Raw genomic sequence first — 27,438 nt, forward strand, 5'->3', positions numbered from 1 at the left:
TGGTTTTCAGAACAGCTTATATATTTCAATAGTATTTATATACCCAAAAGAAACATAGATGATTAACTTGGGGGGGTGGAGTTTGTAAGAGAACAACAAAGAGTGAGACTGAATGTTTTGCTTGATGTTTGTAACTCTTGTATCAAGTTTGAGGAAGAGGACTTTATAAGTTATTCCTTTTCTGAGATGAATGCTTTCCAAATTATCACAGCTAATGAACCAAATTCTTACCCTCACCTAATGTCTGTGCCACCCTCCAAGCAGAACCATTGTTCATTAAAACAGTTGGTGAATGACTTTATGGATAGACAATCTTAATATCTACACCACTTCTTAAATGAATGTCACCTGTTCTCTGTGGGCTGAGAATAAAGTCACTCACTCAAGTCAAATAGCTTTGACCATAGCAGGAGGTCTGTATCCAAAAATTGATCCTACAATTCATTTCTTGGTGCAGCAGAACTATCAGCTCTCAGCTTAGCTACAATGGAGGTAAAATCCTTTGGTGATGTGAGGGTCATTGAATTACAGCCTTATTACAATGAAATCCAATGTCTAAAAATTGTTCTTATTTTGGGCTTGTACCACAGTAAGAGCCAAGATTTTAAACTCTACTAAATACAAAACAACAAAAAGACTATATATTTATGTTAATTTAAGAAAATATCATTAGTGATGTATTATTTTGAAGTATACAGTTAATATGTTTGGAGTTATTTAAAATTTATATTGAGAAAAATGTATTTTCACTATTTCTGTAGACAAGCATCTACATAAGACTGTTAAATTGATTGTTGTTTTATATCAAACAACTTCTATAATACTTATTTTTATTGTTATAATATTTTATAAAATTTAAGGAATATGACAAAAAAGATATTGTAGGTATTGAAGGGGTGTCTCTGGGAGGAGTAGGGGTACAAAAGGGAAACAAGAATGTGATTTAATTCTATTTACTTAAAATATGTTTTTAAATGTTAACAAATTCAGATAAATTGAAATCATGTAACTTTTCTCATCATAATGCAATAAAAGTAAAAAAAAAAAGTAAAGATCACAGTAAAAAGAAGCAATATTAAAAAAAAAAGATGTGAAGTAATAAACTAAAGGAATCCCATGTCCAAGTTAAATAGGAAGGTAACAAATAAAAGAGTAAATATTAGTTATACATATTGGAAAATAATAAGCATCAAACCAAAACATTCCATAAAGTCAACTGTTGTATTCTTTCAATTTTCATTAGAAAAGAAAAACAAGGACTGGCAATGGATAACTTCTTTGCAGAAGTGACACAAGAGAAAAATGAATGCCACAGATAACTGTGTCTGTGGCCGTGAATCCTACTGCATTGTCAGGCCGCAACTAGTGAGAGGAAGGTTTTAGCTGAGAAAAGACAGTTCCTCAAGAGAGCTAGAATTCTGCCTGCTGAAAGCCTTCAAAGACAGTATAAGGACAACAGTATATTTTTGACTATTTTTTTAAATGATATTGTGGTAAATATATGATACAAAATGTAGTAGGGTTATGTGCATCAAAATTGAATTCATAATTTCAAACTTCTGCAAAGAAAGCTCTAGGTGGCTGTCAACCCCTGAGGAAAGTATGATGCAATGTTTCACAAAATCTACCAGAAGTAGAAAAAAATGGAACAAAAAAATCCAAGGTATTTTATTTAGATTTTAGAACCCTTAGGTTGGCAAGACAGGAGATTTAGCAATTCAAATGTAGAAATTATATAAGTTAAAAAGCTGAATCTAAGGAAAGGGTGCAGGTAGGAACCAAGTTACTCCAGGAATACAAAGTTGACTTATGATTCAAAAGTAATTAACATAATTTAACATAGTATCAGCCTAGGGAAGAAAAAAGACTTAATTATTTCAATCAGAAAACGAATTTGTTAAGTCTCTATACTTAGTTGTGAATAAAACTCTTAATAAATTATATAAAAAAAATCTTGCCACAGCAAAGAACACCTTCAGAAACCTATGGAATACACTGTATTGCTAGGCTGTTACAGAGAAATTAGGAGTGTGAAAGATTCTGCTCTCTGCACTCCTCTTCAAAACTCTACTGGAAGTTGGAGGAAAAAACCATGCACAAGAAAAAGAAATAAAAAATTAACAATTGGAAAGATTTTTTTTGAGATGGGGTCTCATTGTATGTTCAACTTGCTATGTAGACCTTGCTGGCTTTAGGCTCATAGTAGTCTTTGGTGTCTTCCTCTACAATGCTAGACTTGATGGCCTATACTATCTCACCCTCCCTTGAATGTTTCCTTTAAATCCAGCAATATAACTAAAGAAACAAACAATGAAAGAAATGTTGAATGCATTAGTAACATTCATTCAAATTTTATTGAATATGAAGTTTAAAACTAGGCCAGAATAATGTGTGAGGTTAGAAGTCTGGACCATATTGATGGCTAGAAGGAAGAGGAAAGAGTGAACGAGAACCTTAGCATGGGGTGCTGGTGTGTTCTAGTCCTTGAGCAAGGTCTGATTACAAGGTGTGGTCACTTGTGATAATTAACCAAGCCAGATACTTGGACATGTGTGCTTTTCTGCCTGCTTGCTGTACTTCAATAGAGTATAAAAAAGAAAAATTTAAAGAAAAAAATAAAGAAGAATAAGTTCCTGTGGCCCTAGCCAGATGGGTACCTTAGTCTCTTTCTCCTCATTAACTCTCTGAGGTATCCACCAGAAATAAAATGTGGAGTGTGAGATAAAGTATGACTTGGGAGTCCTGGCTTCTGAGGCTTGGCACTTAACAGTGAGGGGCATTGATTCTTGACCTTTATAGTTCCTGTTACAGTCATGGTCACACTGACTAGCAATGAAGTGCTCAGCAGCTGTGAACACATCAAGTGCAAATTGTGCACTGTCTTAATTTGCTATATGCTGCCCTGAGCAGAGAAAATTGGTTCATGATTTCTGTGATCACAGCCTACCAAATTCTACTGTGACTTCAATAGATGGAGAGAAGGATATATAAAGGATTGAAATGAGCTAGGTTCTACAGGAAGGATATTTCTCCAATTGGCTGTTCAATTAACCCCCTAATATCTTGCAACAGGCCTTCAGACAAGCTGCCAAGAAGAAAACAGGAGGCAGTGGTCAAGGTCTGACTTGAAGCTGTCCTCTGGGGGGATTATGGGCAGAGCTGTGCAGCTGGAGTTGAAGGAGGCAGCACTCCAATGGGGAATGTACTTCTCAATGCTATGGCAGCTGGCTGACAGCTGATAGGCTACTAAGAGGCCAGGTTGAGATACAGAGCCCAAGGTGTTGTCTCTTAGGCTGCTTGAGTTATGCAAAGACAGGCCAGGAGAACAAGAGACTTGGCCTCCATTCTGGCATCTCTCCCCTTTCTGGTTCTTCCTTGACACTGCATCCATTACACAAAACAAGATTGGAATAGAATATCCACTTTCTGTAAGGCATTTTGTGGCTCTAAATTACCTAGGGAACCTGACAATTGTATCATTTTTTAATGGAAATAGAGACATTCCTGTGGACCCATGAAGCACTGGCTCCAGGATGCTCTTGAGCACCATAAACCATGAACACTCAGGTATTTATATACGATAGAGTAGTCTAAGCATATATCCTATGCAGATCCTTCTGTATACTTTCAACCATGTCTAAACTATGTATAACAGCTAATGAAGTTGATAAGGTCAATAGTTGTTATACACTATTATTAGTGGAAGACTGATCAGAAAGAAAATAATCTGTTGTGCAAAAATCCAAGTTTTCAGAGTATTTTCAACAGTAGGTTGAATCCAGCTCTGTGGAATGCAAGATTAAAGACAGTTGACTGTAGTTAGTGTTTTACCTTCTATGGGTGTTGAGAGGACTAAATGAGTTGATGAGTGCAAAGGCTTAGTGCTGTGCTTGGTAAATATTATGCACTAAAGCGAAGCCGTTTACAAGGGCCTCTTTTCATGTCTCAAATTATCTTGTAGTCTCATCTTTTGCCTCCTCACTACCTGACACCACTCTTCCTACCCACTTCTGTTTTGTTATTCTGTTAATGCTACCTTGTGCTTTCTGTCTCCTTGTCCCTGAACTCATGTCCTTATTTCTTAGCTAGAAACTTCATCAAGTCTCTACTAAATGGAAGTAATAATATCTGCCTTGGGTAGGGTTTCTATGGCTGTGGTAAAACTCCACAATCAAAAGCATCTCAGGGAGACATGGCTTTATTTTTCCTTGCTGATTGCTTGAGGGAATTAGGACAGGAACTCTAGGCAGGAGCTTAGAGGCAGGAACTAATAAGGAGGCCACAGAAGAATGTTTCTGCAGGCTTGCTTCGTATGGCTTGTTCATCTTAGTTTCTTATACAACCAAGAGATTGCACTGCCCGAGGTAGGCTGGACTTCCCACATCAATTATTAATCAAGAAAATGCCTCTCAGATTTTCCCACAGGCCAATTTTATGGAGGCATTTTCTCAATTAAATATACTCTCTTCCCATATACATTCAGGTTTGTGTCAGACTTGATAAAAACCAACTAGAAAAACCATCTATTCCAAAGTATTGAGGTAAGGCATGGGTTTCAACATAGCTAGATGACAAGGCAAATGTCCAATCAAGACCGTAAGTAAGGCTACATCTGATCTGGGGTGGTTGACCAGTTCTCCTTTAATACTGCCACTGGAGAGCAATGTGAACTTGACTAGTTTTACCTCTTGTTTTTCATTTACGAAATATAAACAGTAATATCTAGATTCCATCATACTGCAGTGAGTTTAGGCATGAGGTTGTGATGTAAGCAATGTCTCTCTCAACTAGTGTTCAAAATATAAGAGCTAATTGTGAGTAAGCACATACATTTTGCTATGGTCTGGGAACCTCATCACCAGAGGCTTTACCTGGTAGTGTTTTGTTGTTGTTGTGTTGTTGATATTTTTGAGGTAAGATCTAATTGTGTAGTCTAGTCTGGCTTCCAACTAGCTGTGGCAGGTAGATCTCAAGTGGGAGACCAGCCTAGACTATATCTGAAACAGATTTGATCTGGAAATGAATCTGGAATTTGTAGGGCTGAGGCTGTATCAGAAGATGAAAAATGACATTTAGGAATATAATAACACGTGTTCTAACTTGTGTGGTTTGGGAGGCATTCCTTTTCATCATGAATACAGTAAGTACCACAAGTGATGGAGGCGTTTTTAAATAATTACTCTTCTCCTCCCTCTTATTTTTATTTTCTCTTCTTTCCCATTTCTTCTTTCTTTAGTGACTCCCTTTCATTCACTTTTCTCTTTCTTCCTTGTCAATCTTCTTCCACTTTCTTGTCTGTACACTAGAGTATTAGGAGTACACTAAGTAATATAGCTAAGTCTTGGAATGAAGGAAGCAACTGAGGAATGTGTTCTCTTTATTGAGAAATAGTTTAAAAATAAAACTTCATTTTGTTCCCCATAGAGTCCATGACACTCTGTACCTATTTATGATCCCAATTCCACACACTTCTTGTCTTTGTTGAAAGAGGTTTGTTACTTACCATTTGTTTGATTAAGAATAGGAACCTATGAATCATCTCTAATATTTCATAGTATCTCATGAACTTACTTGGAAAATATTGGCAAAATCTCTGAGATTAAAGATGTAGTGAAATTTGATTGCTGTGGGCAGAAATGTGGTGGCAATTTTCTGGTGGAAGGTGACAGCCAGGTTGATCAGAGGAGGGATGGATTTCTGCAGGGTGGTTGGAAAGTTTCCAAGCTTCAGATGATGGGTCAGGATGGTGCTATAGATGGAAGAGAGGGCATCAGCTCCTGGGAAGCAGAGGGCAAATACGCTGAAGTGGCGCTGCAGGAGAAAACAAGGCATGAGGGAGAGGTGTAAGCTGGATGTCTCCTATCACCCAGTGAAGATCACTACTCTAGACTAGGAACAGGATCAAAGATTCCACATCAAAGTTTAGGTTGAGCATGAAGTGAGTAGGAGGATAATGGAATTGAGCTTTGATCAAAGATGGGGAACGAATCCGAGTCTAAATCTGAGTTGACACTGTGTGTCTCTATGCCCTTGGGAAGGTAATTCCATCAATCATAAGTCGCTTGTATGAAGAATGAAGGAGTTGAGTTGTATGAACTCTGTGAACCCCTCTAGCTTTAGATCCTTATTACACTGAAGTTTCTTATCTGAGAGATGCAAATTGGTTTGCTACTTTGGTAGGCTAGCAGAGGAAAGGCCAGTTACCAGTAGTAATCAAAGGCCATCAACCCAGAGAGATAACATTAGGACTCAGAGGTAACACCCATGCCTGCCTCCTTCTGTACCTGAAGCCTTGGGTTGATGGTAAAGCTGCCTGCAGTGGGGTTCATGCAGGAGATATACTGTACATTCATGATCTCCTTTAGAGACAGCTTGGTCCGATCATACCTGAAATAGATGCCTCCAGTGAGTCACCTGTGGAGGTGTACATCCATAACCCAGGTACTCAGAAGGCAGAAAGCTGTGAGTATGAGTGTAGCCTGGGCCACATAATGGCATTGTCTCTAAACAAAACAACCAACTTATAGTAAGAGTTGCATGTGACGGCTAAGGTAAGTAGCACTTCCTCAAGGTGAGGAAGGACAATTTCCATCATTCACATGTTTCCATCATTCACATGTTTCCATCATTCACATGTTTCCATCATTCACATGTTTCCATCATTCACATGTTTCCATCATTCACATGTTCCCATAATTCACGTTTGGTTGTATCTTACTTATTTTTCTATTGCTGTGATAATACACCTATGACCAAGGACATTTATAAAAGAAAGTATTTTACTTGGCTTATGGGTTCAGATGGTTAGAGTCCATGATAGCAGAGAAAAGGGACAGCTGCGAGTTCACATCTTCATCCACAACCTGAAGCTGTGAGAGTGCATGGAGAGCATGTCTTTTGAAACTGCAAAACCAGACCCCAGTGACACATCTTCTCCAATGAGGCCACACCTCCTATCCTAATCCTTCCCCAAACAGTTGGACAAACTGGGGACTACACATTTAAACATATGAGCCTCTGGGGTTCATTTTCATTCAAACCACTACAGGTGATTAAATAAAAAAAAAAAAAGAAATCTAGATTTACTGAGAGATTAAGAAGAAATAATAGCCCAAGGCAAAATTATGAGAATCCCAATATCTACAGAAATAGTCCAGGAGGAGAGCACACAGAAGAAGACTCACAGAAAAGAAGAAACTCAGGGAGATATGGCTGTCCAGAAAGCAATGGTAGCCAGCATTCCTACATTAGAACTTCAGAGAGAAGAAAGATCTTTCTCCAATAGCGTCTCTTAGATTCCACAGGAATAGTTAATAGGTTTGTAGGAATAGTTCAGAAACTGGAGGGGGGAATAATCAAAGAAAAATGCATTGAGGAGTGAGTTAGAAACTTGGTAAAAAGCAAGAATAGAGAGGGAAATTTAACTATACACATAAGAGAGACTAGCCATAGGAAAATGACTTTTAACAAAACAAAAGTCTCAATGACATGAAGGAGCCAACAGATAGATGGGGACTAGCTGGTGCAGTTACAGGAGCAGGAGTTGGCAGAACCATTACATGGGGGTGATGCTTTAGGTGAGATGTCATGGGAAGCTGGGCCACAGGGTTTGGAAGTGATGAGCAAGTTGTACAGAAGCAAGGGTTGACTTAGCATTAGTTTCCTCAGAGAAAGCCAAGTCATCAGCTTTGGTACATTGGGGATTCGAGAGGAGAGAAGAGTGTCCGATGTAGGTATTTCAGAGAAAGTACCCGCAAAGAGAAAGAGCAACAGGGTAGGATTTCTGTCAAGTTTCTACTTCCCACTTAAAGTCCTTACTGTCACTCTATCTTTTCTATATTGGTTAGTAGCTTAAATCCTAGTGTGGAGACTGAAGGCAAGAGGCTAATGGTGTTTGACAGAGATTTTAGAAAGAACTGAGAAGCAACTGGAGTTGGCATCTTTACCATGACCCTCTCTCATTTCTCTCTGTAACCCTACCCCATTTTTACAGAAGGAAGAAGGAGAGCCAGGGATGTTTTAGATCACCCACTTTTTCCTGTAGACTGTGTTTACTGTCCGCCATTAAAAACTAGGCTGTTTCAAGAGAAACTAAGGCTCTGCATTGCTCTGAAGACATCAACCCATGCTAGTCAGCTGAGAGTGTGCCTGTGATTATCAGAGCATCTCTGTAGGAGGCCACAGTGGAGGTGAGTGGGGAGTTTAGCTCTGTGGTTAGAGGAAGTCTCAGAGAATGTAATTTTGAGATGTTTTCATTTTAAAACTGTATGTCATAGCTTTATATTTGGTATGTTTCCATACATGTGTATAGCATATAGCCAATAAAATCCAAAATTCCCTTTCTAGCTTCTCTTCAGTCTTCCAATACACCCATCCCTCCTATCTCCATAGCTCAGAAAAGTGAGTCCTGCAGAAAACTATAGCTTCCTTTTTGGGTGAAATCTCAGTACCCCTCTAACCTAGAGGCCCCGTCTGAGAGAGAACTCCAAGAAGCATAGAAGCCCCTATGGAATGAGGTTTACTCTGGGTTCCCCTTGTGGTATCAGAGCTAACAGAAGTTTATTATTGCAGCACCGACTGAGGCTGAGTGTCCTGAAACCCTTCTGCAGGGACACTTACCAGTGGCCATAGTCTAGGTGCTGCCTGATGACAGTGTGGGGCTGTACTGTCCCATAGGCGTCCACCTCGGGCATGTTCATGTCATCGATGAAGTAGATGAGTTTCCTGTTGCCTGGAGGGCCATAATTCCTGCCAGCTTTCTTTTCTAGAGGTTTCTCCAGGACAGCTGAGGAGAGATCCAGTTAGTTAGGGAAGAAAGGTAGAACTTCAGAGGTGAATACCGAGGCAGTACAAGTGTTCAGGACAAGATGAGGTGCCATCTTATGTATGCACAAACAGCAGCTATTGTACTGGTAGGTTGGCCATTCTGTAGGACCAGGAGAGGAATTTGGAGTGACCGGGCAGCAATGGTGGTACCACCTGCCAGACACTAAGCATCTTATAGTATGTGTTGATAGGTTCTTGTGTTTATTACCTCTTCTAATTCTGATAACATAGGATAATGAAACAATCATATTTCATTTTGGAACTAGGAGTATCAACACACAGAAATGTTGAACAGCATTAATAAGGAAAAACCAGGATGCAGAACAGAGAAGTTAAGCCCCAAAGCCCATGTCCCTGATATACTTGTGGTTCCCCAGTTTTCATTGTTTATAGGTTAGAAACTGAAAAGATGCATTCACAGTCACCAACCCATGTCTTTAACCCCAAGGAAATCTCCAGAAACCTGGACCCCCATAGACCTTTCCACCGTGCCTAAGACACAAAGGGGACTAATGGCCATGGCTCCTGTCCAGAGCTCAGCTGGGGGCCCCTTTTGACCCTGAAAGCTGTAGGAGGAATCATTGGATATTTTGCCAAAAAATCTTTGCAGAATTTCCATCTCCTGGGGTTCACAGTGAGGGGGAGTGGAAAAACAGCCTCAGAGAATGTCTGAGAGCATCCATCAGTGCCCTTGCCTGCCTTCAGTCCTATGGACCCCATTGGTGAAGAACAGTGACTTTCAGAGAACCAAGTACAGGCACTCTCCTGGATTCATCTCTTCCATTATCAAGCCAGAGGGAAGGAATCAGGCACACAGCTTCCAGCCTGATGGGGCTTGTTGAGAACAAACTTAAGTAATAGGGAAGAGAGTTAGGATTTACTTTTTCTCTAGTAAAGCAATTAAATATTTATAGATTGCAAGAACCAACACTTTCTTATTGCAGCTGGGAGCCCTGAGAACCATCTGATTTCTTCTCCTGAAGAACAAGTTTGTAAACAAGGAGAAAGTGTCAACAGACAATGAAGGTGACAGATAGAAAGACAAGTTCTTTCAAGATGCTTGAATATTCTAATTTCCTAGGCTGAAGTTAAATTAAGTGTTTCAAATAGGAATTAAATTTAAATTTAATTAGCATGCAATTAACATACACTATCAACCAATTAATCACCCAACACCTTCTCCCCCCCCCCAAAGATTTAACAACTATATATGAGATCTGTCAAAATGAAATATAATTAATGGGCTGCCAAGGACATGCTTTGAGAACAGTCCTGCTAATAGGAAGCTTCTCCTTAGGAATACTTGTTTCTTCAACCTCCCAAGGCCATGGTATTCAGATCAGTCCCTTGAATTAAGCAGACCCTGTAATTTGGGTTGATTAAGCTCTTTAGCCATCTCCAAGGCTTTGGAAGAGAAAAGTACCCCAGTTAGCAAGAAGTGGTCTTGGAGAGTGCTAATTGTCTCAAATGGAATATGTGGAGTTCTCCTGAGAAAGACAGGGGGAATGAGCCATGGTCCTCAGCCTTTCAAACCTCACTCTGCTTCTGCTCACATCTAAGAGGGAGTGACACTGAGTGGTTTTGTATCCAGGTGGGCCTGAGGAGTAGGTGTGGCTTACACTTGAGGGAAGCTGTCCGATACTGATGTTACAAGACAAACAAGAGTGATGAGGAGAGCAAGCCTCTCTGAGCGCTTCTGATTGAGTTCTGATCTGTCACACACAGGCCTGAGTCACGGCCACCGCATTTATGCATTGTTGAACTTCTTGAGATATGTGTAGTATGGCACAGTTCAGTCTTTGGCTTCAGGGAGCAGTGCTGTCTTCTATATCAAGACCATTTCAGTATTACTGTGTCTGCCATCTTTGTGCTGTGGCTGCCACATAGCAATTACACTACCCCAGTTGGTCACCCTGATTTTCTCCTCAGGAGAAGCCCTTGTGAAGAGTGACCCAGATCCTGTCAGTGCCCTGCTTAAGCTTTGCATGGCATCTCTCTTCAGGGTGAGCAACCTCTTCGATCTCTGCTCCAGCCACGTCTCTCTGACATAATCACCGTTCAATGTTCCAGAGTTTATGCTCTGGCTGTTTCCAATCATTATATCTATGTCTTCCAAATGCCAGCATGCTTTGTTTCCTCATTTATTTACTCAGATATGTCCCTGCCCAGTAAGACTTTCATGGTACTCTACCCCCCCATCTGTGATAGTATGTATATGCTTGGCCTAGGGAGTAGTACTATTTGGAGGTGTGGCATTGTTGGAGTAGGTGTAGCCTTGTTGGAGTAGGTGTGCAACTGTGGGAGTGGGCTTTAATAACCTAGTCCTAGCTGCCTGGAAGCCAGTATTCTGCTAGTAGCCTTCAGATGAAGATGTAGAACTCTCAGCTTCCCCTGCACCATGCCTGCCTGGATGCCATCATGTTTCTGCTTGATAATGGATTGAATCTCGGAACCTGTAAACCAGCCCCAATTAAATGTTGTCCTTATAAGAGTTGCCTTGGTCATGGTGTCTGTTCACAGCAGTAAAACTCTAACAAAGACCTCATCTTTTTTCTACCTCTGCTGAATTTTTTTTTTCATAACACTCATCACTATTTAATAATTCCTGTCATCAGGAGCTTAGATTCTCATATGGAAAGAGCAGGTAAGATAACAAATAAGAGAACAGGGATTATTTTGCTTTTTTTTTCTAGCATATTCTTTAGCACACAGTAGAATGCTTAGAAATTGTTTATTCAGTTGAGGGATGAATGAATGTATTATAACAAGCCCCGAGAAATAGCAAATGCAATTCTTATCTCCATATTGAAGTTAAAGGCCAGGAGTTAAGCAAGGCAGGGTAAGCTCCTTGCGGAAACCACAATCTAGATCTTTAGCTATAGATCCCAATTTTTTTTCCCTCACTGGACATAGAAGTGATTTTTCTGGTTACTCTAACAAACTACTTGATAAAAGCAAATTAAGTTTGAGGGTATAGCCCAACATGGCAAAGGAGGCAGGAAGCAGTTGGTCTATTGCAAGCATTTCCAGGAATCAGAGAGTGTTAAATTTGCTTTACCTTTTTATCCAGGCCAAGACCCAAGCCCTTAGAATAGTGCCTTTCATGTTAAGGGTTGGCTGTTTTACCTCAGATAACTCATTCTAGAAAATTCCTTATAGATTATGTCTAGATGTTTGAGTTTTTGGTAATTCTATATTCTGTCAATTTCACAATAAATATTAGCTATCACACTGGGTGAGTAAGCCCTTGTGCTTTCATCCTCAGCCTCTCTGGGTTGTTTCTAACCACTCTGGCTCTCCAGTATCTAGATTCAAGAATGATGCATTCACACATCCGTATGGTATGCCACAGACCTGCTGTGGTGAACAGTTGACACGTACCATGTTACTAATTCCTCTTAGATCCCCCCTGATGAACTATCTTTACCTCTCAAAAATTATTTCAGGAGAGAAGACTGAGCTTTAGATAAGTCAAGATGTTTTTACAAGATCAAATGACTACAAAGAGGCAAAGCACGGGCTTTACCTCAAGTCTGCCCTGTTACAGACTCTCAAAACCACAGCTGCCAACCAAGTCTGCACATGCCTCTAATCTGCTTTCTGCCTTTAGAAATTCTCAGCTCATCGCCTGCTCCCTATTTTTTATAGATAGCATCAATAATTAATCATGGCGTTCCTTGCAATCACATGATTTGTATACTTGTGTTTGAACTATTTTCCTTTCATATTATTTAAGTTTTTCATATGTTAAAACTTTTTGGTTGTATCTGTAAGGCCTTTTGATGTATTCTTTCAAGAAATAGCTTGCTTTGCATGACTATACAAAATCATACATATTCATTCTGGAAAGATTAGAATGCATAAAAATTCACAGTGACGAAAGTGACAATTGGCCAAAAAATTTTCACCTAGCTGTTAGCAATTCCTTCAACATTCTTGTGTCCTGTACTTTATTAGAGATACTTGTTTTTATTAGATTTTTGAATCTCTACAAATCATAATTGTTTTGAACATATTGCTTATATATATATCAGTTCTCATTTAATATATTATATAATTTTTATCTTCAAGGTTTTTTGGCAACAGAATCTCAGTTTAAAGTGTAAGCTTGCTTTAAACTAAAAAACATCCTGCCTCAACTTCTGGAGGGATGGGGTTACAGATGTGAGCTATCATGCCTGGTTCTATGGCAAATTTTTCCATCTGATAATAAAGATGTTTTTGAAACATGATTTTAATGGCTGTGCTATGCTTCCTAATTTATGGGATGGCTTCTCCATTGTCTGAAGGCAGGGTTCACAGTGTCATTGTATTTTGAATCACCTACAATTCCAAGGAGAATTCTTGCTCACTAGATGATGGATTGCACATGGCCTAGCATTAGTTTGTATCATTTCTTTTTGGAAGACATTGAGTGAAAGAGAGCTTTCTACTTATAGCAGTGTAAGTAGGACACTCCTTTGAGGCAGGGATTTGAGTAGACCTTTGAAGGTAACCAATAGCCCTAAGTTTTAATGGGCAGGTTACAGAGACACATCTTACACTTTCAGACATCTAAATTTCTCTTTAATTAGTGTAATTAAGCTCTAAAGTATTTATTAAACTAATAATTCAAATCTCTGTCAGATGATAACAGGTACAGGGTTACCATGAGCATGAGGTTCAGTCAGATCCTTTTGTGTCCACCAACCTTCACCAAGCTCTTTACTCCTTCTTTTCTGTCCTGATCAGTCTGTGGCTCTTTGTAAATTTTATTATTATTATTTTAAAGACTTATTCATGTCTCAACTGAAGCAAAAATGACTACTCTAGTTTTTTGGGGGTCATGGGTAACAAGTACTACCATGCCCAGTTGAGAGTGTTTGTATGTAAATAACATAATTGGGTCTTTTTTTTTTAAATTCATTTTGATAATCTTCTTTTAAGTGCTGTATTTAGAGCATTGTCAATTAAAGTGATTATTGATATGGTTTAGAACTAAAAAAAAATAAAAACTTATTCATATTTTCAAAAAGAATGAGAAGAGAGCAAACAGAGGAGACACAGAAGCAGATCTATTAAAACAAAGACCAAAATGGACCACAAAGGAATTTGGAAAGAGAGAAATTTGTCACAATAATCTAAGATGACACAGTTATAACCCATGAAACTTATCTCACATTTGCCTTTAGGAACTACCTTTGTGAAAGCTCAGAGTTAAATCTATGTTTAATTCCAGTAACCATAACTTATTAGATTAGCAATATAATTGTATAATTCTGCTAATTTAATTAGCAGTATAATCCTACCTCTTCTAAATGAAAGCTTGTTTCAAGTGACAAATTCTTGAAGGTATATGTCATAGTTATTTAAAAAGGAGATATAAGGATATATAACAGAGTAGATATTAAAATAAAGCTAAAATTAGGTTCTTGAGTGTTCTGCCCATTTACCTATCCATCCATGCATCCATGTATCCATGCATTCATTCATATCTATCCATCTATCCATCTATATTGTGTTGCCCCATATAGCCCAAGCTGTTTTGATTCACTTGCTGCAGCCACATATTTTCCTCTGGGGAATGAAAAATACAATGGATGAAGCAGAAGCCATTCAGTCATCTTGAATGATAAGCCAGGGGAATAACAAATATTTAATACTGGTATTGTTAAACAATGGATCTAGAGTTTGTAAATGTTTACCTTTGTACTTCCTGGTGAGTGAGTGAGTGAGTGTGTGTGTGTGTGTGTGTGTGTGTGTGTGTGTGTGCGCGCGTGCGCGCGTTTTCTCTGCTACCATCATTGGGTTTTCTGCTACTTACAGCCAAAAGCTTTACCAATGAACTAATCCATTACAGGATGGGCTGGGAGATTAAGTAAACTAAAGTGGGTGAGGATGGAGTTCTTGGCATAAGGCTGAGTACATTAACATTGAATTTGTGCTGTCTGTACAGCGATGTGAGCTGTGGGAAAGCCTGAAGCACATTCCTCATTTGCATTTCAGTCACTTCAAAGAGGACTCAATGGAGACTCCAGAACTGGATGCCTTGAGAGAGAAGAGAGACAGGTACAGTCAGCAACTGCCTTTTCTATATAAGAGCTTCTGATGTGGAGAAAAAAGCATCCACCGGGCTAGAACAAGGTGTGAGCTGCAAAACGTTCCCTAGATCCTGTGGGATTGGCTTGTGAGGTGGGGTTATTCCTTATTTCAAAGCAAGAACATCTCTTCCAAAAATATTAGCTTTTTTTTTTTCAGAATAATTTTTGTTTGGATTCTTTGTTAAGTAAGAAACATTTGTTTATGCTCTTTTGATTCTGACAGCTGTGGCTTAGGAAAGATGGAATAACGTAGACTCTTAACTTTGAGAGACATTTTTGTTAATATTATTATAATAATAGATTCCCCCTACTAAGCAGTTGTGTGTTAGGAATCATCTGGAGTGTTTTACAAATTTTATTCAAGAGTGAAAATATGCAGTGTTGACATTGAACAACATGGGTTCTTTTAAAATGCAGCTAAGTGAGGAAACAAGAAAAAAAGAGCATATATGCTATTTTAGTCTATAAAATAATAGAAGATACAAAGTCATCAGCTCTGAAGGAAGATCGGTAGATGTCTGGCATAGGGCAGGGTGGAAAGAGAGACAGTAAGGGATTATCAAAGAACATGAGGGAGCCTGGAGGTGGGTGTGTTCAGTATTTCAATAATGACAATGGCTTTATGGGTATGTAGATATTTCAAACCCTATCAAGGATTATTCTTCTAATATGTAATTTATTATATTTGTTATAACTCAATAAAAATCTTTCCTAAGATGAAACCTGTAAAATGAGAAAAACTCTTTACCAGCTATACATCTGACAGAGGGTTAGTATCTAGAATACACAAAGAACTCAGAAAATGAAACATCAAGAAAACCAACAACCTGATTTAAAAAATGGAACATGAAAACTAAACATGTTCTCAAAAGATGAAACACAAATGGTCGAGAAACAGTTTTTTAAATGTCCAACATCTTTAGCCATCAGAGAAATCCAAATTAAACTTACTTTGGAATTTCATCTTACCCCAGACAGAATGGATGAGGGAAAAAACAAATAAACAACAATAAAAATCAATCACAAATGATGGTAAATTCTGGCAAGGGTAAAGGGAAAGGGAATATTTAATCATTGCTTGTTGGTAACACAAATACCAGGGAGATCATAGTGAAGGTTCTCCAAAAACCTAGAAACAGATCTGCATGGTCCAGGTATACCATCCTTGCACATGTACTCAAAGGGGTATATGCATCCCTATACATGTACCCTAAGACAGAGATACTTGTTCATCTCTGTTCACTGCTGGTGTGTTCACAATAAGTAAGTCATGAGAAGAGACTAGATATCTGTCCATCAACTGAGGAATGGGAAGGGAAAATTGAATACATTTATACAATGGAATATTACTCAGTTTTTAAGAAGAACAAAATTATGAAATTCTCAGGTAAATGGGATGGAGCTGGAAATGCTCATTCTGAGTGAGGTAACCCAATCCAGGAAGACAAACACTCTATGTTTTTTTTCTCTCTTGTGGATGATAACTCAGAATCTTCAGATATGTGTGTTTCATTTAAAATGCTCATAGATGGCAGAAAAATAGTAAGAGGTCAGTGTGGGGGACAGCTAGTTGTATAGAGAGTTAAGGGGTAGTAGTTTAACAGGAATTTGGGATGGGAGGTGGGAGGGCAGGGTAAAAGAATATGGAGTGATAAGTAAAACTAAAGGCCTTTCAAAAAATATATGGAAACCTACTACAGTGGAGACTTCCTAGTATATGAAAATACACTTATATATGATAAATATAAATATGGATATATACTTCTATGAATAGATATAAATAGTTGAGATGGGGCTACTCTAAGAGACCACAGTGCCCATAGTTGACATCATAGGTTAACTAACAAAAAAATGTTAGTGCCAGAAATGGGCTGTCTTTTCATAGTTGTTGACCAGTGAGGTCCACAGATTCCCCAAACATTAATAGCAGTTGCTAATGCTCTTAGCTACCCTCTGAAACTTGATGGTAAGACTCTACTGGTAACAACACCACACACTTGAGTCAGAGAACATGAAGAGATCAAGCTGGTACTGATATGGAGGCTTTATTCCTACTTGCTCTAACATCCATAGTTCTGGAAGGTTCCGTGTGCAATATTGGAGAAGAAAGGTAATTACTAATCTTACCCAGCTGTGAATCCTAAGAGCTATGGTAATAACTGGCCCTGTAACACATGCTGACTCTTGTACGGGTGATGTGGATATCATAGGAATAACTAATCACTAATTGATTGGAGTTTGTTCTTCTCCACAAGATTAAACACATACCTGGCACTATTTGCACTCCAGGAACCTATGAACCAAGGTCATAGGCCTTGGGGGAATTTACTACTATTATTCTTCTGAATGGATATAGTATTTCTCTTACTCCCAATGATTTATTATTGTAGGTTAATGTATCTCTCAATCATCATCAGAGAAGTTTGTTCTTACAATAGATGTCAATCAACACAAAGATGCACAGCTGGTCCAGATACAGAGAGTAAGAGAATGTGCGATGCTTAGCCATAAAAGGGACATCTGCAAGGCTCCCAAGGCTCTGAGATCATGATGGAAGATGGTATGGGAACAGTGTAAGAGCCTGAGACAGTGGATAACTACAAGGATACAGAGTATTCTCACACAGCAGGGCACATATTAATTCACAGCAGTTCTGACAGCATGAGCAAGTCTTGTGCAAGCTTGAGCTAGATCAAATCACAAGATGAATAGGGGAGGTAGGCTGAGGAGCTATTGGCAATTGATAGTTACTGGGAGAGGCAGAATCAATTTTCTTTAAGATTGTGGTCCCTGATAAGCTGACCATGTTCTATTGGAAGGCCATACATCTAATATATGGACAGCACAAATAATAGTTGGGTTAAAATAAGTGGAAGGAAGACACAAAGTTGGGTAGTCAGAAAAGGGGATAGATCTGAGAGGAGTCGGGTAGGATGTGAATATGCCAAGAACACACTGTACATGATTCTCAAAGAACTAATAAAATTGTAAAAAGAAATGTACACTGCTTTTAAGTAGGAGGTTGGATAAAGAACTTTGATTTATCCCCACAGTAGAATTCTATGCAAGAATGGGAATAAGTGACATAGATCTGCATGTATCAAAATACTGATTAAAATAAAATAAGTTGTCCAAGAGATAGTATGATATGTAGTTTAAATGTATACAAGAGCACTATATGTTTTATGACTACAGGTGGGTATAGAGGGTTTAACTAATCCATACTGGTTTTGGAATTCACATTAATCAGGAGTGGGGAGGAGGACGGGGGGAGGCAGGTGTGTTACTACCTGTTGAATCTGGGAGGTGGTAAATGAGCATCTGTTATGTCATAGTCTTTACTTTTCTGCGCTCTTGAAATATTTAATACTTTAAGAAACATATAATTATCCATCCTGCTCTTGGTGTTTAGTTCCCCCATGGCAGTGACAACTGCAGTTACCCAATTCTTATATGTCTGGAGATAATCTAATGTGCCATGATATGTAGCCATTGTATAATAAGGTTCTGTAAGTTAAGAGCATTCTATAATATATTTTTTCTATTTCTTTAAAAAATCATTTAAACATTTTTATCCCCCCCCATGTGTATGCGTGTATATATGGGTACATGAGTGCAAGTACCCATAGAGGCCAGGAGTCAGAGCTCCTGGAGCTGAAATACATGCTGTTGTGAGCCACATAATGTGGGTGTTGGAGACTGAACTTGTGTCTTCTGTAAGAGTAGCACAGGCTCTTAACTGCTGAGTCTCCTCTCCAGACCCATATATATATATATATATATATATATATATATATATATATATATATATAAATTATATACATACACATATATACATACCACACACATATATACATATATATGTGTGTGTGGTATGTATACATATATATCTTATATTTCTTATATATTATATATATATTATTATTCATATATGAAATATAATATATAATATATGGTAAATATAAATGAAATCACATATATCTTTTAAACCGTCATGTAGAGAGTGGTACATACACTGGCCTGTATCTCCCTTTTTGTCTCTTGACAATGCTATGGAAATAATTTAAACTTCACCTTTGTAAAATTTTCTGTCTGTTATTCTGCAAATTACTCCATCATATGAATAATTAGGCTACATCTCTCTCCTCTCTCACCATTGCAAGCCCATTGTAAACATCTGTTGTTTCTGCCAATATGCTGCCTGTCTTATGTAGCTAAGGCACGTGCTTTAGTCTTCCTAATTCACAGTGCCTTCCATTCTAGCTGCAGCTGAAACACTGAGCTGTCAGGATAGGCAGTTTGCACAGTGACTGCACTAGTTTGCTTCTTTGTTGAGTGAGTCCAGGTGGCTGTCTCGGGAGTTCATAGGAGTCCTTTGATGCTTCATTTCCCCTTGACACCAGCTTTCCCCTTTCCACTTGTTGGCAGAACCATTTCTCCCAGCACTTGATTGCATGTTCAATAGGAACATTATTTAAAAATAATAAGCTTATATGTAACTATAATAAGAACAATGGGATAAAACCATAAAACTCACACCTTAATGAATTTGCTTAGATCTGAGAAGGGGGCATGGTGGGGCATCTCTTTCCCAGTGACTCCATGTTCTCCGACCTTGTATTAGTATCTTGTAATGGGATGTGGTGTGAGTATTCCCATAACAGGCATAAGCTTATCACATAAAAAAGTTAAAGTTAACAAGTCCCAAGCAAAATGATGATGACTTAGGTCAGAATATCACTCACTGCCAGATATACAAGCATCTTCTAAGTACCTACATTGTAGCTTTTCATGTCTGTGTTTGTATGTATGGGTGCAGGAGTGTTTGTCTGTGTGTTTTATGTGTGTGTCTGTGTCTATTTGTTATGTATGTGTGCATGTGTGTCTTTGCATGTGTGTCTATGTGTTTGTATGTATGTGCATTATGTGTGCATGTGCTTAGTGTATGTGCATGCATATGTGTGTCTGTTATGTATGTATGTGTTTGCATGTATGTGTGTGTATTTGTGTGTGTGCTTTATGTGTGCGTGTGTTTAGTGTGCATTCATGTGTGTGTGTGTGTGTGTGCGCGCGCGTGTGCATGTGTGTGTGTGTGTGTGTGTGTGTGTGTGTGTGTGTATAAGCTTTCTATAACTCTAACAGCTACAATTGTCAGGACAGGGGTGAAGCTGCCCTCCAAGCCCACTTCTACCTTTATTTTGCTGAGCATTATATTGGAGGATGGATTTTCAAAAGAAACTGTGCTTGATTTGCTTTGTTTTCTGAGACAGGGACTTCCTCTGTAACTCAGACTACTCTGGAACTCATTTTGTAGTTCATACTGGTGATGGACATGGGCTGCCCTTCTTGTCTCTGCCTCCAGGTAAGAAGATTACAAACCTGTACTACCATTCAAAACTTAGAGATATTTTTCTTTAATGTGTGGAGTATTTCTTCATAAATCGAGACCTTCTTATAAGAGAGGACCAATGAAAAGTTATTACCGAAGGGAAAGGTCTGCACTGAGCCTACTTCCACTCAGAGCCAGTGAGTGAACACCCATGGCTAGCTCACCACTGACCCCAAAAATTCAGAAGATGTGATGCATAATGAAGCTTAAACAGCCAGCTTCCTAACCTGAGCTTCTGGTCCTATCTACCAGATTTGAGGGATGGATGAAGTAATTAATATCTGTAGATACTCCTAGCACCTGAGCCTACAAGCCCATGCAGACCTCCATATGGTGCTGGGATGGCTGTGAAGCCAATTATTCTGGTGGAATTTAACAGGCCATAGGGCACAGGAAGAGAGACGTTAACAGGCAGTGTTAAGGGATGCTGAGCACAAGGGACAGAGGTGTGTGGGGCTAGAGAGGAAGTAGTGCTATAGTTGATGGAGGTCTTGCCCTGATAGCACGGAAGCTTTGCTGGCCTTTTAGTGGCTCACACCCCAGGCCCTGGGGCTGCCTACCTTGCAGCATTGCTGATGTAGTATAGTAGTTGAAGGGCACATTCTTCACCATGTATTCCTCAGGGTTAAGGCTGGATAGCTTTGCTCCCACTAGCACAGACTTGCCTGAGCCTGCAGAGCCAACCAGCATAACCGGCCGTCGCCATTGCATGAGCCTCTCCATGAAGTAGCACACCCGGATGGTTTCACTTGTGTGTACCAAACAAGCCTGGAACAGAATGTGACAGGCATGTCACACAATACTATGTTCTGGGACATTCCAGAAGAGGAGATTCTGTCATAGGGAAGCTTGCTTATGGTCTGAGTATCTTTCCTAACATCTACTGTTTGTCCACCTTGTAAACCCACTGTTATTGCACCATGGAGTTCAGTAGAGACTGTCCTCTGGCTTTCTAAGGCATCTCCAAAGGGACTACAGTATCATCTGGCCTTGCCATCTCCTGTTCTCTGTCCCTAATGATACTCACTGGGTTCTCTATTTGCTTCCTTTCCTTTAGGGGACCTTATGGCTTCATTATACCTATGATTTGAAAAAGAATACAACTGGGGACGAACTGATTTATACATGCTCAAGCACTCTATACCAACAGCGGTCACTGCTGAGCACCCTCATGGGCACCATGTCTTTGGTTGGCCATTCCCACTTACCTGCAAAGGCATCTCAGGGTCAAATTCAAACTGGGGGATGAGCTTGGCCCAGGGCTCAAATTTCTTGGTCTCTGGGTCGATGTAGTAGTCAAAGATAGTTCCTTGGGAAGGAAACTTGACTGTTTTGAACTCAGTCAGCCACCACTTGCTGAACTGAACAAGCTGCAGAGACAAAACTGGTCAAGGTGCAGGTCTGACAGAACCCAAGGGGCTCATGAAGGTGGCTCTGGTACTGATAGATGTTGGGGTAAGGGCACAAAGAGTTCTTGCCTATGGATGTCTTTAGGATGGAGCAGTTGCCTGGAATGACAGAGCTCCTGGAGCATCAACCCTGTCCAGGACCAGAAGGCAGGGGATGCCCTAAGGTAGATGTTGTCCTCTGGCAGTTGCTATGGTTTGGATGTCTCCTAGCACTTATATGCTGGAGAGTTAATGTCTCAAGTCATGTGTAATGGTATATTCTTTATAAATAACATAGCATGTGGTACATAGAAAATGAAGTAAGGGGACTACATATAAGTGCTTTGGTTGACAATGTGGTTGCAACATTGGCACTGGAATGCATCATGGCTCCCCAGGAGCAGAGAGAGTTGAAAGGGGGAAGGTATAAGAACACAGAGAGGGTAGGGGTCCTTGGGCATAACAAGTGTGGACCATGACCTCCTGAAGAAAGAAACCACCTCCAACCTTCTCAGACATCTGAGACTGAGCATTTTCATGACCTAAATAAAGGCTGACAGCAAAAACACAGAGCAGTTGAGCAAAAAGAGCCAAAGAGGCTAGTCACATCCTCTGGGTCTCACTTTTGTCATGTTAAGATGAAGGCTTTAGAAAAGAGATTTAGAAAAGCTTCCTTCAAGATCTAATAGGACATCCAAAAACAGCAGAGGAAATAAAGCCTGTTGGTCTTTCTGACAGAAATAATAGGCTGTGTGTTACAATTCCAATGCCTTAATATAAAGCACAAATCCCTTAGAGATAGAGTTGAACATCCATGCACTCCACTGTGCCCAAGTTGAAACCTAGCAACTATCCAGCATGCTGCAAATACCCTGACATAAGAAATATCAAAGAAAAGATGGACTGACCATTGTTGGAGATACCCAGGGAGGGTGGGGCAGAGACAGCATTCTATGTCTAGATGTGTGATGGGGCTGGAGTGGAGGAATGAATTCTTTTGTTTTAAAATGTGCCACCTGGTGGCACACAAGTGATTCCAGTGATCCAGAAGTGGAGGCATACAGATTAAGAGTTTAGGGCCAGCCTGGTCTATAGTTTGAACCATGTCTCAAAACAGTAAGAACCTAACAGCCAACCAAAATAGAAATACTGAACCAAGAATAAGAGATGAGAAGGGAAAGAGGCCAATGATATGGACAGGTGTATGTGCAGTTCTGATTCTGATTTCAATTCAGATTAAGGGGATGCTGCCATTGCTAACCATAATCCCAGAGAAAACCCCATTTTAACTCATAGATGAAGTCTTTGGAGACCTTTGTGTTTAATAGGGAGATCTCAAGATGAGGCTGCTTCTAGAACGAATCCTCTCCACATCTCACCTCAATTTATCCTTGATCTATCTGGTTAGATCTTGGCCAGGCTGGGCTAAGAGCTCTAATTTGTCTTCCTGCCAACCCCATAATCTGCCAACCCCATAATCTGGCACTTACTCTAAGCTTCCACTCTAGAGACAAGGTGAGCCCAGCTGATTGAGACATTGGTCCCTTCTCTACTCAGCTCTGTGGGGGTTCATTGTAGGAATGTACTTTTATAAAATCCAGTCTCTCATGTGCTTCATGTTCTGCTGTAGACATGCTCTTTAAACTACATGACAGTAACACACATTACTAGCATCTCGTTTATAGAGTTTGGGGTCTGATTTCACCATATTCAGTCATCACAATGCTCTGAATTTTCCTGGCTAGTTAGAATGATCCATGTTTTGTATATATAAGTTCTCACCTCCAGTCTTGTGCTCTCTCTACAATGTCCCTGTGGGAGACCACTTTCTGTGATTGTTGCAAAGTATTCACTAGTAATGTGTTGCTATTTTGTTTTTAAATTGGACCTTCCACACAGGCATAGGCTCCATTTTTGTTTGGTTTGCAGTCTTACTGACAGCTAGTTAATTGAGGCACCATTGGTAGTGCTGATGCAAATATCTGGCCAAATTCCTATTCTCTAATTTATATCACTCTATGGTGTTTGGCTTTAATGTAGGTTATGTGGGATTCCAGGCACTCCCTGGTGCTAAAAGCTTTCTACTGTGTCTCTCCCCATGGGCCAGCATGGCTGTTCATAGTTCCAAGAGTTTAAGACACCTGGGAGGGTGCTTTCTTCCAGGCTTTTAAAAAGAGTGGAGTGGATTTAAATACCTCTACATAGATTGGAAAATTGATCAGGTGTCTTTATCCTGCTACCCCACTGCCAATGTAGATGAGAAGCCCAGGAGATGCTACATGACATCTCAGCAGCTGGAAGGCTAGAGACCGTATTTGATAGAAAGCACAGGTCTCTGCATTTTGAAAATTTTTTTCAAGTCTCATCCACCCTGTACATTCTGCCTTTGAGGTGTACTGGCTGCTTTTGTGTGTCAACTTGACAACAATTAGTCATCAGAGAGGAAGTTGAGAAAATGCATCCATGAGACACAGCATTTTCTCCATTAGTGATCAGTGGCAGAGGGCCCATCCCATTGTGGGTTGGTTGTCCTAAATTCTATAAGAAGACAGACTGAGCAAGCCAAGGGAAGCAAGCCAGTAAGCAGCACCCCTCCATGGCCTCTACATCTGCTCCTGTCTCCAGGTTCCTGCCCTGCTTGAATTCCTGTCCTGATTTCCTCCAGTGAAGTATAAACCAATTAAACCTTTTCCTCTTCAAGTGCTTTTTTGGTCATAGTGTTTCATGACAGTAATAGAAACCTTAGCAGTGGAACTTCAAAGAAGTCCAAAGACTGAGCAACATGCAGTAGTGGATTGGTGCTAGAACAGGAGCTTTCCCCATGACAGAACAAAATGTTTATTCCTCTGGTCTCACTCCTTGCCTTTTCAGAGTTTTCAAATATGGCTTTGTCTGGCAAGGCTGAATCTTTTCAGTTTTCTTGGAAAAAAGAGCTCTAGAGAGCTTGGAAGATGTGTTAGTTGGTCAAGTGCTTGCCCCACAAACATGGGACTCCAAGTTCAAGCTCTCTCACCCATACAAAAGTTGAGCACAGCAGTGCATGCCTATAATCCCAGTGCTGGGGGTCTCTAGGGTATATTGGCCAGCCAGTCTATCTAGGTTAGTTGATGAGCCTCAGATAACAGTAAGAGACTATTTAAAAAAATAAGTTAAAGAGTAGTTGAGGGAGATATGTGACACTGACTCCTAATGTCTACATGTATGTGCCCATATGTGCATGTATACACATACATGTTCACACACATGCACACACACACAGCTAGCCCCACAATCAACCTGGATCTGAGGGAATAAATCATAACTCTGACAATCAGAGCTTGTCTGACCTCCTGTTGTGAGATAGCACCAAATACTTCTGTAGAGCTAAACATTTAGGTTAGGAGAGTATTGCTAGCAAACATGTATACACGCCAGCACTATTCTTAGTACCTTCTAAGTATCCACATTGGGAGATTAAAACAATACCCTCATTGACAACCCAAGAGCTGTCCTCATCCTCTGGACACAGGGGAGGAACAAGGAAGAAACAAGTTGAATATCTCACTCTGTCTCCCAGGTAATATTGACAGTTACAATTCAAATCCTGTGTTTTCTCTTTTGCTTTTTGTTTCCTTTCCGTGTTTTTTCCTTCTCATTTTCTTTCTCTTCTTGGTGGTTTATTGTGTTGAACCCTTTATTAATAAGCAGAGCTACACATATTCAATGGCTACAATTTAGAGAGTTTGGAGCTAAGCACATACTCATGAAGTCATCACCATAGTCAATGCACAAACTTATGCAATGCCTCGCAGTCACCTTCCCCTCCTCTGATTTCTATCATGATTGTTGTATTTTTGGATAAGCATACCAAACACACAATCTCTTTATGATAGGGTGATGGTAACAGGGAGATGTTAAGTGAAGTAAGCCCAACATGGAAGGACTAACCCTCCATATATGATGAATGCAAAAATATTCAAATGCCTAAAAGCAGAGGGTGGAATAGTATTTGCCAGAGACTGTGGGGAACAGAAAGTAGTCTTGGCCAAATGTTTCATTCATACCAGGTGGATAAGTCTACAATGAACAAATCTGTATAGAATTGTGCTTGTGGTTAATAACACTTTAATATGGATTTTAAAATTTGCTCACATAGTCCATGTTCTTGATATCTTTATAACATTTCATGATAGCTAGACCCACTTATAAAACACTGGTTTATATACTTTTGAATATGTTATGTCTAGATAAGACATACTGAAGTAAAGAAAGAGGCTGGCATATAGGAAGGGTTAGGAAATGTAATATTAGGGTCATTGTCTGAGTCAATGTCTCTATTCCTCAACAACATGAGGCTACCGTAGTCAACCAATGGTAAATGTTACTTGGTTTCCTACCTGTTACAGTTAATTTAACATTTGACCTGACTTTCTTTGTGCTTAAGAAATATAGAGATACTCTGGAGAACTCTGGCTAGCTACAGAGTAGCACATCCTCTTGAAGATTCCAGAAGGGCGAAGATATTCCTTTCACTTAGATTTCTATAGTACAAAATCTTCTGACCCCTTTCTGTAAAATCCAAGTCATCTGGCAGAGTATCATATACACATCCCCAAAGTTGTCTAAGCCTCAACACTTCACAGCTTTCCACAAAAGCAGAGGTGTGCTCCTCAGCTCAGAAAGCAACAACTACAAACATACCACACCCTCCTCTGTTTCAGCCTGTGAGGCCTCTGCCAGGAGATCCATGCCTTTAGTGGCACACTGTGTAAGAAACTACTTGGATGATTTCAAATAACCACAAAGTTTAGTAGCCTACCCTCCAAGTCTGTGGGAGTGTCAGTTTTTGTTGCTGTATACTATAACATGCTGTTGATTTCAGTGTGCCATCTTACCTGATCTTGGACCATGGCACTGCCAAATGCCCAGATGGCAGCAAACACAAAATAGAGTTCGTATATTTCCTTGGGGCAGTCTGTAGGGATATCCTCCTTTGTCAGGAGGCACTCAAGGAGGTAGCACAGCATCTGGATCATACTCTGCTCTGGCACTGGAATTATCTTCTTAAATCTGGGGGGAGAGAGAGAGAGAGAGAGAGAGAGAGAGAGAGAGAGAGAGAGAGAGAGAGAGAGAGAGAGAGAGAGAGAGAGAGAGAGAGAGAGAGAGAATCTAAGGCGCCATAAACATTCTGTTCTTAAGATGCAACTACACAGCCATGGAAGCCCATTGGTTTCAGAGGGCTCATGGTTTTTTGTGTTCCTTGGGAGCACCAAAGGATCACATGTGGACCCTCTTTATCCACAGATACTTTCAGGTCAGTTTTCTTAAAAGAATTGAGTCTGACAGAGCGTTCTGAGATAAAGTTTCCTGTCTCATCTCTCCTCTGATACCTTCTTTTCCTATCTTCTCCTTTGTTTGCATTGAAATTTACTTCACAGTATTTGGAGAAGGCAGGTGTGGGACAAAATGAACCAGTGTTCCTGTTTTCACCCATCATGCAATTTCTTCAAAGCCCAAAGAACAGCTAAATTCTAAGGATGTAGCTTAGTGGTAGAGAACTTGCCTAGTGTACACAAGGTCCTGAGTTGATCTCCAGTACCACCTGTGAATGTACACATACACATACGCATGTGCACACACTCATACAGCCATATAGTTACAGACTCTCACACCACACATTCTCTCTCTTTCTCCCTCCCTCCCTCCCTTCCTCTCTCTCCCTCTCTCCCTTTCTCTTTCTCTCCCTCTTCCTCTCTCCCTCTCTCCCTCTCTCCCT

At 39.8% G+C, this 27,438-nt stretch overlaps 1 protein-coding gene and 1 long non-coding RNA gene across 7 annotated transcripts in view; one reads left to right on the forward strand and one right to left on the reverse strand.

Annotated features, from left to right (window-relative positions):
• Dnah9 (dynein axonemal heavy chain 9) overlaps positions 1-27,438 on the reverse strand; it is a 335,545-nt gene that overhangs the window by 153,170 nt on the left and 154,937 nt on the right. For 4 of the 5 annotated variants that reach the window (XM_031353939.1, XM_031353935.1, XM_031353937.1 and 1 more), the window contains 6 exons: positions 26,558-26,732; positions 21,504-21,665; positions 20,856-21,063; positions 8,620-8,785; positions 6,285-6,387; positions 5,572-5,811 (listed from right to left, as the gene is read on the reverse strand). In XM_031353939.1, coding sequence (XP_031209799.1) covers positions 5,572-5,811; positions 6,285-6,387; positions 8,620-8,785; positions 20,856-21,063; positions 21,504-21,665; positions 26,558-26,732 — 1,054 coding nt within the window. The remainder of the gene's footprint in view (positions 1-5,571; positions 5,812-6,284; positions 6,388-8,619; positions 8,786-20,855; positions 21,064-21,503; positions 21,666-26,557; positions 26,733-27,438) is intronic. The other variant, XM_031353934.1, reaches the window with a different exon arrangement.
• The window catches only part of LOC116078603, a 20,359-nt gene continuing 2,718 nt past the window's right edge, over positions 9,798-27,438 (forward strand). Inside the window, exons 1-2 of one of the 2 annotated variants that reach the window (XR_004113603.1) lie at positions 9,798-9,852; positions 14,812-14,874. This is a non-coding gene — a long non-coding RNA (uncharacterized LOC116078603). Of the gene's footprint in view, positions 9,853-14,707; positions 14,875-27,438 lie in introns of those variants that run through there. The other variant, XR_004113602.1, reaches the window with a different exon arrangement.

Source organism: Mastomys coucha, unplaced genomic scaffold (assembly GCF_008632895.1).
Source record: "Mastomys coucha isolate ucsf_1 unplaced genomic scaffold, UCSF_Mcou_1 pScaffold5, whole genome shotgun sequence".
NCBI lineage: Eukaryota > Metazoa > Chordata > Mammalia > Rodentia > Muridae > Mastomys > Mastomys coucha.